We start from the raw sequence: 13,464 nt of genomic DNA on the forward strand, positions 1-13,464 counted from the left end.
CCCCACCCCGCCCCCCCGCCCCCCTACCTGGCCCCACACACACAAGCCAAAAAACAAATTGCATATACAAGAACCATATAAGAGTCCAACAGCCGAGAACATTAACCCTCCGGAGGGTTCATCTGCATAAATAAGGACGTTTGGGTCGACCCTTTCGAATCCCCCAAAAAGTCCCCAGACCATCGGCCGTGGAGCGTCGAAGTACTCAGTGGGAGACTGGTACCAAGAAGGTTGGAACGCCTGTCTGAAAGTCAACTCGGGCTGTTGATGAGAAGTTCACAGATGCAACCACAAGAAAACTGGAAAGAATTTGTAGAAGGTATTCGTTTAAACTTCATTGTTTTGCTTTATGTAATTTAACTCGAAATATCTCGTCAATGATGTGAAAACCAAGCGTTTAGATAAGCGTATTTTGCCAATTGCGAGTTCTTGTAGTTTCTGTCTTGTAGTAATTTTGTTAATAAGTCAGTTCACTTACAACGTCTAGCTCACTTGCTGGTGGGACACATTCTTGATGGTCTGATCGTCTTGACTAAACGGGGGAACTCAATCTACTCATGCGGCAACCTTAAGGATCTTCATCAGGTAATTAAGTTAAGCTAATTTTATCATAAGTTCAAACATGATAAGCGAATTCAAAGCTTATTATATAATTATATTAGAACGTTTATATTGTATTACACCATGGCTAATTCACCCAATCAAATTGTAAATGATTTTACTGTGTATTATATTGTTCTGTTATCATTGTAAAACGATTCCTGAGTTTCTTAAGTTTCTTTTTCTTTTCCTTTCTTTTCTCATCGAAAATTTGTAGTTATACTTTAGTTTGTAGGTCCACATCAGCTTTTTAACTGCCTTTTATTATATGGCTCTGTCTCACAAGTACTGGGAACTACCCAATTCATGAATATGATTGGCTGAAATCGATATTGAAAGCAGTCTAGATTTTCCCATCTAGAACAGCACCTAGACCGATAATGTTTAGCAGTGAAAAAGTTACAAACTGAAATACAAAATTATTGTCTATTTTCTTCTAACAATACTTATTTATGGAAGTGCTAAAAAGTCTGATGAGAAAAAAAGTAAAGAGGATGAGCAAACTTTGGCAGAATTAAGCTCAGCTCATTGCCGTTCGCAAGCAAAATGACAGCTGGTACAAACCAGTTACCTTAAAGAACTTAAACTGTTCTTGTTTGCCATATAATAAACATCTTATTAACCGAGCTCAGTTGGTCTGTATGGAAGAATCTTGACCTCGGTTGTGTGTCCAGACCTCACTACGTTCGGTCTGTACTCAAGACCTCGGTCACGATTCTCCCATGCAGACCTCCTGCTCAGTTATTAAGAGCTAATTAATGACCTTATGTATGTGTACTGGTACATGATTACAAAATATCTGAAATATTATCCTTTTGAGTGGAAGTTGTGAATTTTCATTCGATAATTGAGACTCATTACTTGACTAGAATTGGGCTATTCCATTTAATATCTGTACTCAGAAATGGCCATTAAAGACTCCCCCCTTCCCCTCAGATTTCTTAGACTTTCAAAAGGGGGGGGGGGAGAGATAAAAAAAAAACGGAATGGCCCATTAAAGGCAATGGGTGTTTTGTCTGGGTTTAGTTGAGAGCTAGTGCCTGGGATCAACTCATGTTCAAGGAAGGGGGGGAGTTGGGTGGAGTGCTCTTCGAAAAAAAATTAATACGGTCAATCTGTAATGGGGTTTAATAAAGGTAACAATAACAAATTTGGCAAATCTATGTCAGGGACTTTCTTTCACTTTTCCTTGACAGAGCAGTTAATAAGCTGTATAAAAGAATCTTGTATTTTGTATATAATTTATTGTTCAGAGTACATGCGGTTTATTTCTTTTTACAGAAATTCTACTCCCAGTTTCTTGTTATCTTTAATACGACTTCTGAAGAGCAAGGTAACCATACCTGACAAATGTTTATAATTTATAAAGTATTTCATTAATTTGTTAATTTATAAATATTTAAAATTTTCTGTGTGGTATTTTGTTTCTTCTCAAAGAGACCATAAATTCTGTAAGTTTTTTATAATGTGAAACATCCTATGATGGAAACCCAAGTTCTGTATCCCATTTCTTGCTGTCAACAACCTTTCCTCACAGTTAATTAAATTGTCAAAAAGAATAGCCTGCATCATCTTCACTCTGCAAAGGATTTGAAGACAAGTAAGGAGCTTTACGCCACAGAGATTAAGAGCGAGAAGAAAACGATCTAGGATCTTGTAAAAAATTTAACAGATAAGTGTTGTAACTTTAGCTAACTTCTCCACTGAAAATTTGTTTGTCTGTCTTCAATTTCCACAGAATCTGCACTATGCCAAAAGGGATTTGTTCTGAAGACTACCAAAGATGATCAGGAAATTAAGTACATTATTTACAGCAAGAACTTTTGCAGGTACATGAACATGTAAGCATATTTTAAGCATCACATAGCCCTAGCCAAGTTCTAGCCCTACTGGTCTCTTGCATACATTAAATCCGCTTATCTAAAACAAAGGTATGGCAGAGGTAAAGAAGAGGAGGGACACAGTGGCTGTTACAATGTCATGCTTCAATAATTTGGTGATTGGCATTATCTTAAAAGAAAGCAGTTTCATCCTAAATGCAGACTTACAAAATAGATACAAGCATCTTCTGGTCCCTTATGTATGAGGGCCTGTGTACTTGGAGTCTCAGTCACTTCGGGCACACCATGCTCCAAGTTGTTTAAAAGTTGTCATGTGTTCCAGAATACATGAAACATTGAACTACAGTAGGCTCCTTTTTAGGTGCCAAGCACTAAAGAGAGTTCGCACATTATTTTTATTACCAATCTTTCTTTATAGATAATTGTAGTTTGTAGTATCATTTCTTATCTTTAATTCGCTAAGCAGCTAATCTCTACTAGGATTATATTAATTTTCTGCATTTTCATCTTTAGTGTTTATGCTATGACGAGGCATAACAGATCCGGTATCTTGGTCTGTAGTCTACCTTATGGTGTCTTGGTAGCAACATACTCGTTTCCATGCACCAGCGTGAAGGCAATAGAAATTGTGGAGAAGGCTTGTAAACTACTCAGGGAATGAGGGATTCACATAAGAACAGGACAGTATCATTTGTCTTTTGGACATTTGGCCAAGACCATTGAAGCCTGACAGCTTTAGAGTACAGTACACTATCAAGAAATGTAAGGACAGAGATTGTAGGATGCAAGGAACTGTTAAAAAACAGTATTTCAAGTTAAAGGAATTTTTGTTCGTTTTTTCTAATCAAAGTGAAGCAACAAAATGATCTGTTGAAATGGAGAGGAATCTAGGAGTGAATTAGGCTATGAACAGGCTCAGGCTGGGAGGGTCTGACTGCAGCTGGAAGGGCCGAGAAGGAACTTGTTGAGAGTGAAGTCATGGGGAGTTGGGGTGGAGGATAGGCATGGCATCAGAGCCTCTCTCTTCTCTCCTCTTTCAAACCACTTTCTCTTTGCCCTATCCTCAGGTCTTGGGAAACTTTGCATAGCCATTCATGTCTAGTTTACAAATAGTAACACTGCAAATTTGACCGGTTTCCCTGATTTAACATTTTCTTGTCACCACTCAACTGTTTTAACCTGGACAAAATAAAAATGTCTTTCCCTTGATTTCTTATTTTGATGACAGTTGAAAAACTGATTGATGAAATAAATTTCAAGGCAACATCATTATCATAGCCTTTTCTAGGCATTTGGTTGGTGGGAAGCGGTACAGAGAGTGCAAAGATGGATGACAAACCATTCAAAGCCCCCTGCCTCTTTGTGCTGCTCCTGAGCCCACGAAATGTCACGAACTGGCTATCAGTGTACAGGGCTTGACAAAAGTACCCTCCAGTCATAGATTCTCCTCCTGGGCAAGTAAGTTTTCATTCTCACTTGCCCAATGGGGAAGGGATTAGGCAAGCTGTCTATCAACTAAATCATTAAAAGAGCAAACTGAGAATTGCCCAGGACAAGCAAAATTTGAGGGCTACTTGTACCAAGAGCTGTATGAAATTCAAATTTTTTTCAAGCCCTGGGTATCATCATAATTCACTCATTAGGAGTTCATTAAGAGAGGACAGGAAATTTTAATAGGAAATACAGTTTTGTTGACAAAGTTAATTTCACATATAAGATTGCTGTTACATTATTATTGAAATTATTGAAACTTTCATTTGCCATAAGGTTTTTCCTACATTCTGCTAAAAGTAATTTAGGCTGTCTTTTCCCCCTTGATATCACAAAATCACAACTTCACCCTAGATAGTTTGTCAATTAATCACTACATGATTGTCAAGTTGTGCAATTGTCTTGAAAGTTTGTTGAGTGTACTTGCCCAGGTGAGGAATTTTCATCGGTAGTTGAGGTTTTTGACAAACTGAGCAGGTCATCAGAGTATAAAAATAAAAAGATCACTTAGGATGCATTTCTCTGGCAAAATCCAGACCAGGATCCAAGATCACTTGGATCACAGTGCATCAAACTGAGGATTACTTGCCAAGAATTGATTCACCAGTTCCTTTGATACACCATGATCTGAGTGATCTTCAATCATTTATCCTGGTTTGGATCATACCAAAGAAATGCATTCCTAGGTTACTTAGGCTGTCACATTTGTTATCTCCAGAACCACAAAGTACTCATTCAAGTTTCTTGTTTCTGAACTTTTAAAATGATTTCTGACATGGATATTATCACAATACCTTAGTCATGATTACCACCTCGTCACCTTATTATTTTATTAACTACATGTAAGTACATGTTTTAAAACATTTTTTTCCCATAATGTCAAGTTAAATAGTAAACTGCTGGTTTCTTCAAGGTATCAACCTAACAGCTTCGTTTTTTCAGCTGACCCTGTCACCTGCAGTCACTTATTGAAACTTGGCATTAGGTTCATGCTGAAATGAAAAGTAAAATACATTTGAGAAGTTACATGGCTTATCAAATTCTTTATATCACATTTTGCTGGATGTTATTAATGTGCTCAGCCTGATATTTTGCACTGGTCAGATCCAAGGAAGAATAAACTGTCACTACTTCTTTGGTAATTTTGTTTTCAATGAAAAACTACAAAAAAAAAAAAACATGTTTCTGTTGGATATGGGTAGAAAAATAGAAATGCAAACTACAAGTGGACACAAACCACAACATACCACAGGTGTTCTTTAAAAAATATGTAAGCTCAAATAACAGGTCAGTACAAAACGTAATTTAGAAATCAAACATTTCCAGTGGTTTTACAGAGCATCCAATATATACCAGTTAGTACTTTAACAAAATTTTTACATCTGACCATCATCGGTAACATTAATACTACCTATCAGTCATAATTTTGAACTTAGAAAATCAACAGTATAACAGTCATTTTATTCCCTCACACTCACCTATTGCATCAGATTTAAGTAGAAGTTTGGCCAATTAAAAACTTAAGGTCTTGAAATATTCGTCTCTTAGCTGTGATGAAAAACCTGTCAAAAATTAAACAAATATATACATTAACTTGCCTGTAACCATAAAGTTGACAATACTGTGAGATATCATTATTATGTTGTAGGTTCTGGTGTGCGGGACTCCCATATAAAAAGGTTGGGATGCTCAAGCTCATCGTCTTGCTTATTAGGGGTATAAATCAAGGATTCTGGTCTCACTTAGGGTGTTTACGATGAAACGCCACTATTTTTCGCTGTCAAAGTATGTTTTAGGGTGCACTGTCTCGACCAGTCTACCTCCATGGGCTCCTTTCCTGAACAGAGGCTGGTAACTGAGCCAATTCCATTTTAGGTTGTATCTCTTAGGTGTCAAATAAAGCTCGAGCCATGCCCAGATTGGTCTCCTATTGGGGTTTAATTTAAATTTTCGACAAGCATCCCCGACCTTTCTATATGGGAATCCCCTGCACGGGGGTTCTGAGGGTAAATACTCCCATTTATTACCTGTATATGGGCATGTGCTGCTGTGAAGGGTGTGGTTTTCGGGCCGTTTAGTCTGGGATGGGTATAACAATCAGACAGTTTTGGTCTAGAATAGGGTATAATTTACTGGAAAAGTAGCCAGTGTTTAAGTAATTAAGTCTAGAGCAGGTTTCTTCTCAGAAGTGACTACTATGTAAGTTATTGGTTTGGTTAGTGTATGTTGCACTATGATGGTGATAAAGTTTCTGCATGGAAAACAGATAGTCTGGGATAGGGTAGGGGTTTTTGGTGCCTAGTCTAGCAGAGGGTTGCAAAATCAAGCTGATCATGATCTCTAGTATAGGGTAAGGGTTTCAGTGTCCCAGAGGCACACCCCTACCTAAAGATTTACAGAGTACCCCCTCCCCTCTGCCCCCTCCTCCACCTCGGGGGAGGTGTGTGTTGGTTTCCATAATAGGACCTGATGTCGTTCTTGTAATCTGTTGCGTCTGAATTTTGTACCTTCAGCCTGATACCTCCACGATCAGCCAGTTCAAATTCATGTAGAGCCAGCTCTAAAACGAACACGAAACCATACCAATCTCTTTATGGAAACGGTCCATACCATTACACTTTGATTGATTGTTTTGAGGATTCTCAGGCAGTTTTGCAGCATTAAACTTTCCATATCGGACAGTCAAACTGCTTGGCAATCCTCTCTGTTGGCAGCATATTGCCTCCAACCAGAGAAAGGCTGTTTCTCCGCTTATAAAAGTATCACACAATGAGAAGTTCATGTGTCTTCCGATCTTGTTCCTGTGAGTGAACGCTAGTTTTTTGTTCCCAGCTTCTGCTCGTGATTTCAGTTAGAACAGCTTTTCGGGAGGGGACCAGGACAAAATAAAATTTGACGCCAAAATTACCAACTGAACCCTCCATTTGTTCACATGACACAATCAATCAACTGTTGTTGTGCAAGTATTTGTGGTAATTTTTTCTCAAACGCTCATTAATGCTGGACTGGTTTGGGGGGCAGGGGAATTGCAGTGCATGGTGACACCTGATACTGTTACTCTGCTTTGATTGTTAAGGAAGAAGTGGGAAGGGAGGAGGTATCATGCAAACAGTGCAGCTCATTTTTCCCTCACTAAATTGTTGGCTACGAATGAGTGAAGGGAGCAGGGACACTTAATAAATTTCTTGTTCCAAAACGTGGGGTTAATAGTTCAAACTCTTAGTAAAAGGTTCAAATGTTGGCATGTATGAGATGTAAAACTTAAGTAAATGTTTTCATTGCCGACACGATTTCAACACACACTACAAGATAACATGTTAGGCAAATGGCTCAGTTTATTAAACATCTAGAAATCAAAATAAAGAGGACATAAAATAACAATCACAGTCAAAATAGTACAGTCAAACTGTAGTTCATGCTCAAAAAAAAGCACAGGATAAATTGAAGTGATCAATACTAAAGGAACTTTTGGAAAGTCAGAGTTAATAACATACAAAATAAATTCACAACATGATACTGCCTGGCAAAGGCATCATAACAAAATAAAGGAGGTGCAATATGAAGGTACCTACAGTGAAACCACTGCCTTTTTTTGTTTAAATCATGCATTACAAACTACATTTTGTAGACTGAGAATGTTGACATTATGCTATAGAATACAAAAACAATGATGTGACTAGGTTCGATTAAAAGAAAATTAGTACTACCAAGTTGTTAACTTTATGAACATTAAGTCACAATTCAAAAGACTGATTAGACATGTATTGGTGATAAGGGAAACAGACTTAATTCTAGAGTCACTGGACACATGTGGTCTTAAGTGATGACTGCAAAGTTTCAACAAAAATGAAACCACATGGCAATGATAAATCATCAAAACACAAAAGCAACAGAAGCAACATTACTGCAGTGTAAAAGTTCCCTTAATGCTAGAAATTCTCAGTCAACAAGAAAACAAGATTATCACACAACATGTAAAAAAAACTGAATATTTCAAGAGGTTTATATGCCCAGAAGGTTCTCCACAGAGTTGCCAGATGAAATCACTGTAGTTCATCAAGGAGACAACCAAACATTGTGTTTTTGAGTTGCTCCTGTCATTCAAGATCATCCACCTGGCCTGAACATCTGGTTCAAACTGAAACCAAACAATAAATCAACATTCAGTATTTGTAAAACCCATTTTTCCAACCTTAAAATTATGTGGACAAATATGCTATATTAACTACTTAATAACCAAGAGTGAGGTCGTTACGGGAAAATCTCAAACTGAGGCCTTGCCGTATTGACCGAGCGATAGCGAGGTCAATATGGTAGGCTGAGGTTTGAGATTTTCCCGTAACGACCGAACGGTCGAGGTTATTAAGTTGTTTATTATATGGCTCATGAATTAAAGAAAAAAAATATATTCGAGCGGAAGTTGTCAATTTACATCCGGCGATGCGCGCGTTCACCGATTCATTCATCGTCTAAAACTACACAGTCAGTGAACTTCACCACTATATTACGCATTCCATCAAAAACACACATTTGTTTACGGGAAAAGTGATTGTCACAGCCTCAAAAAGGTATTTTGATATCGTGGTGTCACAACTTGATGGGCGAGTTTTTCCGACTTTTGGGGTGAAACATCAACGCATATAAAAAGGACAGAAAGTGCTTCAAAATAGTCCAAACCAACGGTCTTTTGGTGAAATAAAATACTGATGCTTACTATGCTTCAGAATGCACTGCTCAGAATAACTCGATCTTCGCATTCACTTTCGACAACATATCTTCGCTTTCTCCATTCTGGGATTTATGGATGAACTTTTCAAGCCTTGTGAACTTCTAAAACTTCTTGCAGTTATCAGAAAGACGGCTACCGACAGAAACCGCCTGATTGTTTACATCTGATGATCCTGGAAGCTGATTTACTCTTCTATTCTATCTATTTGGTGAGAACTGTGACGGAGTGCAATATTTCGGTAATTATTGTGACTAAGATGATAACTTAAAAGTTTCTTCATGGTGTTCTGCTCAGGATGCATGGCAGATCTGCCGATGGTGTTTTCCACTCAGCGATTTTAGCTTTACTTAAGACTCGTCAAACTTTGATGGTTTTTCACTAGTGCCCGCCAAGGTTACCGGCTGGTGGGTCAAAAACGACTTCTATATAAATTTTATTAAGGAAAAATCTCTAAACTGTTAGCTACTTGGAATTAAATTTACTTTCTCTTACTGTTTTTAATCGGCTTTCATCGTTTCAATGCACTTGAATTTTCAGAGCCGTGCTCTTCCTAATTTGCATAATCCGTAATCAGCCCGTGGGCATTACGGCTGCATAATGACCACTCGGATCTCGCTCTTAGCCAATCAGAGCGTGCGTTATATCGGCCACAAGCCAAAGCCATATAATAAAAATCATTAAGGACTGATTTCTATTTATAAGATTAGGTAAGACTGCAGGTCAACAACTTTTTCAACATGAAAGAACACACACAAAAACAAAGGTGCACAGGTTAATTAAGGCAGGCCAAGGGAGGGAAATTTTCTCACTACCTCTCCTCCTCCCACAATCCCTCCAATTCACTTGATCTCTTGCAGTTCTTTGCATCCCATAACTGTTTAAAACATCTATGAGCAGTTCATAAGCTCTATCAGAAAGTTATTGAGAAAACTGATACTGATCAAAACTACACTTGCTCATCAGGGTCGGGTCGTACAAAGCCCAAGTGACCTAACCCAAGATAAGCGAGAGTTTTGTAACTTTTCTGTGAGGTTTTCCATTTATTTTGTTTGTCTTTCAGTTATGAGCTTGAGTTATCTCAATGACACAAACCAAAAGCACTAAAAAAAAAAAAAAACCAGCATGGACATGGACGTAACCTTTCTACTCCAAACATTAGCCAGGTAACATGCATGAAAATCTTGGCTCACACAAGCACCTTCAGTTATCATGATTGAAAAGTGATGAAATGTGCGAGATTTAACCATAAGGAAGGCTCTGTGCACTATCTCTTCTCTTTTGGAAGGAGTAAGTCCAGGAAAAAACATTAACTCTGCAACCTTACTGGGATAAAAACTTTTGGTCTCTTATCAAGAGAGTTAAATTACGACTGTACCTCGACTGTACACACTCCCCTCAAACACGCTGATGCACACACTCAGGCCTTTGCAACAGCCTCTTTGATGGCACTCATGATCTTATCCCACTTGGCTCTGCTGTCAACATATCCATCGCCATTCTGGAAAAAAATATAACTGCAGAATGAAAACCTGCAAATGAAAACCTGGGCTACTGTGGGAGTAAAAGGGCTGATTTGTGTGAAGATATTCTACACATGACACAATTTTGTAGACAAATTGTGAGTACCAAGTAAATGCACTCAAAAAAATCTGTTTACTAAATAAAATGAATTCAATCTATTTTGGTTGGACCTTTACAGGGAGAATTACTTAACTTGCATTAAAACTAAAACTTATGACTTTTTGTAAAATCTCCTTTCAAGTAGCTGGTCAACATTCTCATTCCAGAAACTGAAAATCCTTTGGTCAGAACACAGGATCATCATAACCTCTGGCCAGTTTCAATAATTAGACTGTGCAAACAAAGAGTTATTTCTTAACAAAAACAAAAGTTTGACTACAACTCAAGAATGGGCACTCAGTACATGCTGCGAAAATTGCAACCAGCCAGAGATTGCCATGCCTAGTGCTAATCAAACTGATTGCAGGTTCTGGGGATGGAAATAATTTGCTGAACAATGGAAAAGGATTGAGTTGATTGCTTGATTTCTGCAAGTTGAAAAATGCAGCACAACTATATCAGAGGCAAGCAGAATATACTTCACAATTTAATAATACTGTATGTAGTACCTTTTTTGAATGCACAAGCTTTCCGCCCACTTCTACCTCCAAATAACCTGTGATAGTTGGTGTGCTTTCTCCTTTCTAAAGTACAAAGAACAATTTTATTTTACTAATAATTTTAAATTTTGCTGGCAAAACACTGAAAGCCACAAACATGTGGTTATATAGCCCATACACCACATTTTTATAATTCACAGGTATCCATGTGAAATAAAGTTTATGTATCTATTGTTAAGTGTTTTCAAAACAAAAAGAATTTTGACATCTTCATGACTTGAAGATAATTTCCTTCAATCTTATAAGAGGCAAAACTAGAAACAAATAATTAGCCAAGGTAAAAAAAGTTAAAGATAAATAGCTTTTGTAGCCAAAGATGAAACAAAAGTTTAGACTCCTCTACAGTTGTACTTCCAGTTGGAAGCTAAATCTGAAATTCTTAAACTTTTCAGTGACCTTAAGTCACATCTTTCAATTTCCCTGACCTCCCAACCGTAAAAGTTGATAACTTTAACAACTCTGTGCACTATTCAAAGCGGCGATTCTAGTTATGAAAATTATTTCATCAAAACAAACAATAAGAGATTAATATAATGAATAAGTTACAAACCACATCCACATCATCATCATCAAATTCTCCCAGGATCTTTTTTTCAATTTCCCGGAACTGTAGACAATAACAACAGAAAGTAGGTAACAAAACTATTTCCTTGAGGTCTGTGCAAAATGTTATTTTTGTCAACTTAATATAAGGCATATGGCTTATTGATCAAGAGTGAGGTCAAGATGCTTAGATATTGGCCAAAATCCTTTTTGGCGAGTTAATGGACTGTGACATTGTCCAAGTCCACAAACACACAAAAGTAAAACACATGAGCACAGCTTTGAAAACCAGAAAAAATATAATGATAAATAATTAAATTGACTGTCTTTAATATCTCCTATTTAGGTTAAAGTATGCTTTAGAGGTGTCTTGCATCGAAGTGATGTGGTGTGTCTGGTTTAAAAAAAGAGATTCCTACACCCCTATATCAAATTAAAGATTACAGAACTGGCTGTCAAACTATACCAAGAATTATTCAATTGTAGCAAAAAGTTACAGCACATTTTCCAAACAGGATTAAAAAATTGTGAGTGACCATACAAAAATTGCTCTGAAAGAAGAAATATTTCAGATTAAAAAAAATTGCAGACACATTTTTGAGGACAAACAGACAAACTCCCTTTGACTTGTACAAAATGGTGAATTGGAGGCTCATGTTTAGAGGTTGTTAGAATGCAGTACAGGTGCATTTGGGGCGGGCAAGTGCACATTTTTATATTTGCCAAGGGAGTAACAGTAGGTGCGAGAAAAAAAATGGGTGAGTGGGGAGGACAAGGAAAAATTTCAAATCCCCCCCTGCCCTCTGCACCAACCCTCTACTAATCAAGCATCCAATTAAAATCTAAGATGGCAGCATCAACAGCCCAGTACTTCCAAAAGAATGCCTGACTAACACTTTGTATGGGGTATAGTTGTCTACAGTTAAACCAGATATGCTACATTGCTTAGATGTGAGACACCTCTAAAGAACATGATGAAAACTGGTAATATTGCCAATTCTTGAGACCATTAATGTAGCAATGTGATATTTTATGACAGTCCAAGAGTTTCAAACATTAGGAAAGTATGTCAAACTTATCAAAAAAAAAGTTAAATGGCCACATAAAATATATGTCTTAAAATTTTCAAACCATCAGAAAACTTCACATTTAAATAATAATCTCACAAGTGGCAATGATTACTAATTTCGTCACGCTTTGTTCCATTCCTGGCATCCATTTTTCACACGATTAACAAGGTCACGTGACAGGGTGCAAGGTCCTGACTAAACCCATCGAGTTTAAAGACTCAATATTCCAGAAATAACTGCTGCTTGAATTATATCAATTGTGATAAGTAACCAAACATGACCGTATTTCATTCCACACCAAGTCCAAACACAAGCATTTCCGCAAGACAGAACAAGCAATTATTAAGCCCAGTAGAATTTCAAAGGGATTTTATCTTAATACGCTGTTCATACACACCTTGGGCCCGTACCCTCATCCACCACTGGAACAGAAAACAAACTTCGTTAGTGCTTACAAATTCACGACAAACTGTGTCTTGTAAAGTGTACAAAAGCTAAGCTAAATATCAGTGCGTCATCAGATTTCACAGAGTCAGCTGCGCGCGTCATGCAATGCAATGCAAAACATCAATAAAACAGCTTGAGTCCAACACCACGAAAGACTGGTTAAAAAATGCATACTTACCAATAGGTGACCTTAACGATTACCGGCATGCTGCTATCGAAAAGTCTAAACGGTTTTCAGAACCTTAGAATTTACTGACACCTTGCCAGAATCTTTCGCTATCATTGCAAAAACGCCCTGGGGAAAGTTACCCAACATCCTTTTCGCGCAATAACAAAATTGTGCCCCTCCCCTCCCCTCCCAATTTACCATAAAAATCTTTTCTAAAATAAATATTCCCGTAAATTTTTTCTAGTACAGAATGACAATATTCCCGAATATTCCCGAATTATCGTTCGTTTTACTAAATATTTCACGTGTAAAGTATTAACATCAATAATATGCGCACTCAATGATTTTTTTTTAGAATTCATGTCGTCTACCTCTCCCAAGAAAATATTTTGTT

The 13,464-nt window shown here is 37.4% G+C and overlaps 1 protein-coding gene and 1 long non-coding RNA gene across 2 annotated transcripts; one reads left to right on the top strand and one right to left on the bottom strand.

Moving 5' to 3' along the window:
• Nucleotides 1–32: 32 nt before the first annotated feature.
• LOC145485236 (uncharacterized) lies at nucleotides 33–7,148 on the top strand. Its single transcript, XM_081463937.1, has 5 exons — nucleotides 33–319; nucleotides 488–585; nucleotides 1,882–1,933; nucleotides 2,339–2,429; nucleotides 2,955–7,148. Exons 1-5 carry the CDS (start codon nucleotides 268–270, stop codon nucleotides 3,100–3,102), a joined length of 441 nt encoding a protein of 146 aa, XP_081320063.1. The 5' UTR covers nucleotides 33–267; the 3' UTR covers nucleotides 3,103–7,148.
• A 101-nt stretch (nucleotides 7,149–7,249) lies between these two features.
• Nucleotides 7,250–13,199, bottom strand: LOC145485259 (uncharacterized). Its single transcript, XR_014049165.1, has 6 exons — nucleotides 13,080–13,199; nucleotides 12,852–12,876; nucleotides 11,392–11,448; nucleotides 10,791–10,865; nucleotides 10,037–10,159; nucleotides 7,250–8,070 (listed from the first exon to the last, which is right to left on the bottom strand). It is a non-coding gene; the product is annotated as an uncharacterized LOC145485259 (long non-coding RNA).
• Between the last annotated feature and the right edge of the window lie 265 nt (nucleotides 13,200–13,464).

This window comes from Orbicella franksi, chromosome 4, assembly GCF_964199315.1.
Source record: "Orbicella franksi chromosome 4, jaOrbFran1.1, whole genome shotgun sequence".
In the NCBI taxonomy this organism is placed as follows: Eukaryota; Metazoa; Cnidaria; class Anthozoa; order Scleractinia; family Merulinidae; genus Orbicella; species Orbicella franksi.

Bases quoted from the DNA above. Each gene is read 5' to 3' on its own strand.
- LOC145485236 (XM_081463937.1), top strand. From the start codon at position 268: ATGAGAAGTTCACAGATGCAACCACAAGAAAACTGGAAAGAATTTGTA. The intron at 586-1,881 runs GTAATTAAGTTA...TTCTTTTTACAG, and splicing joins ACCTTAAGGATCTTCATCAG to AAATTCTACTCCCAGTTTCT. The intron at 1,934-2,338 runs GTAACCATACCT...CAATTTCCACAG, and splicing joins TACGACTTCTGAAGAGCAAG to AATCTGCACTATGCCAAAAG.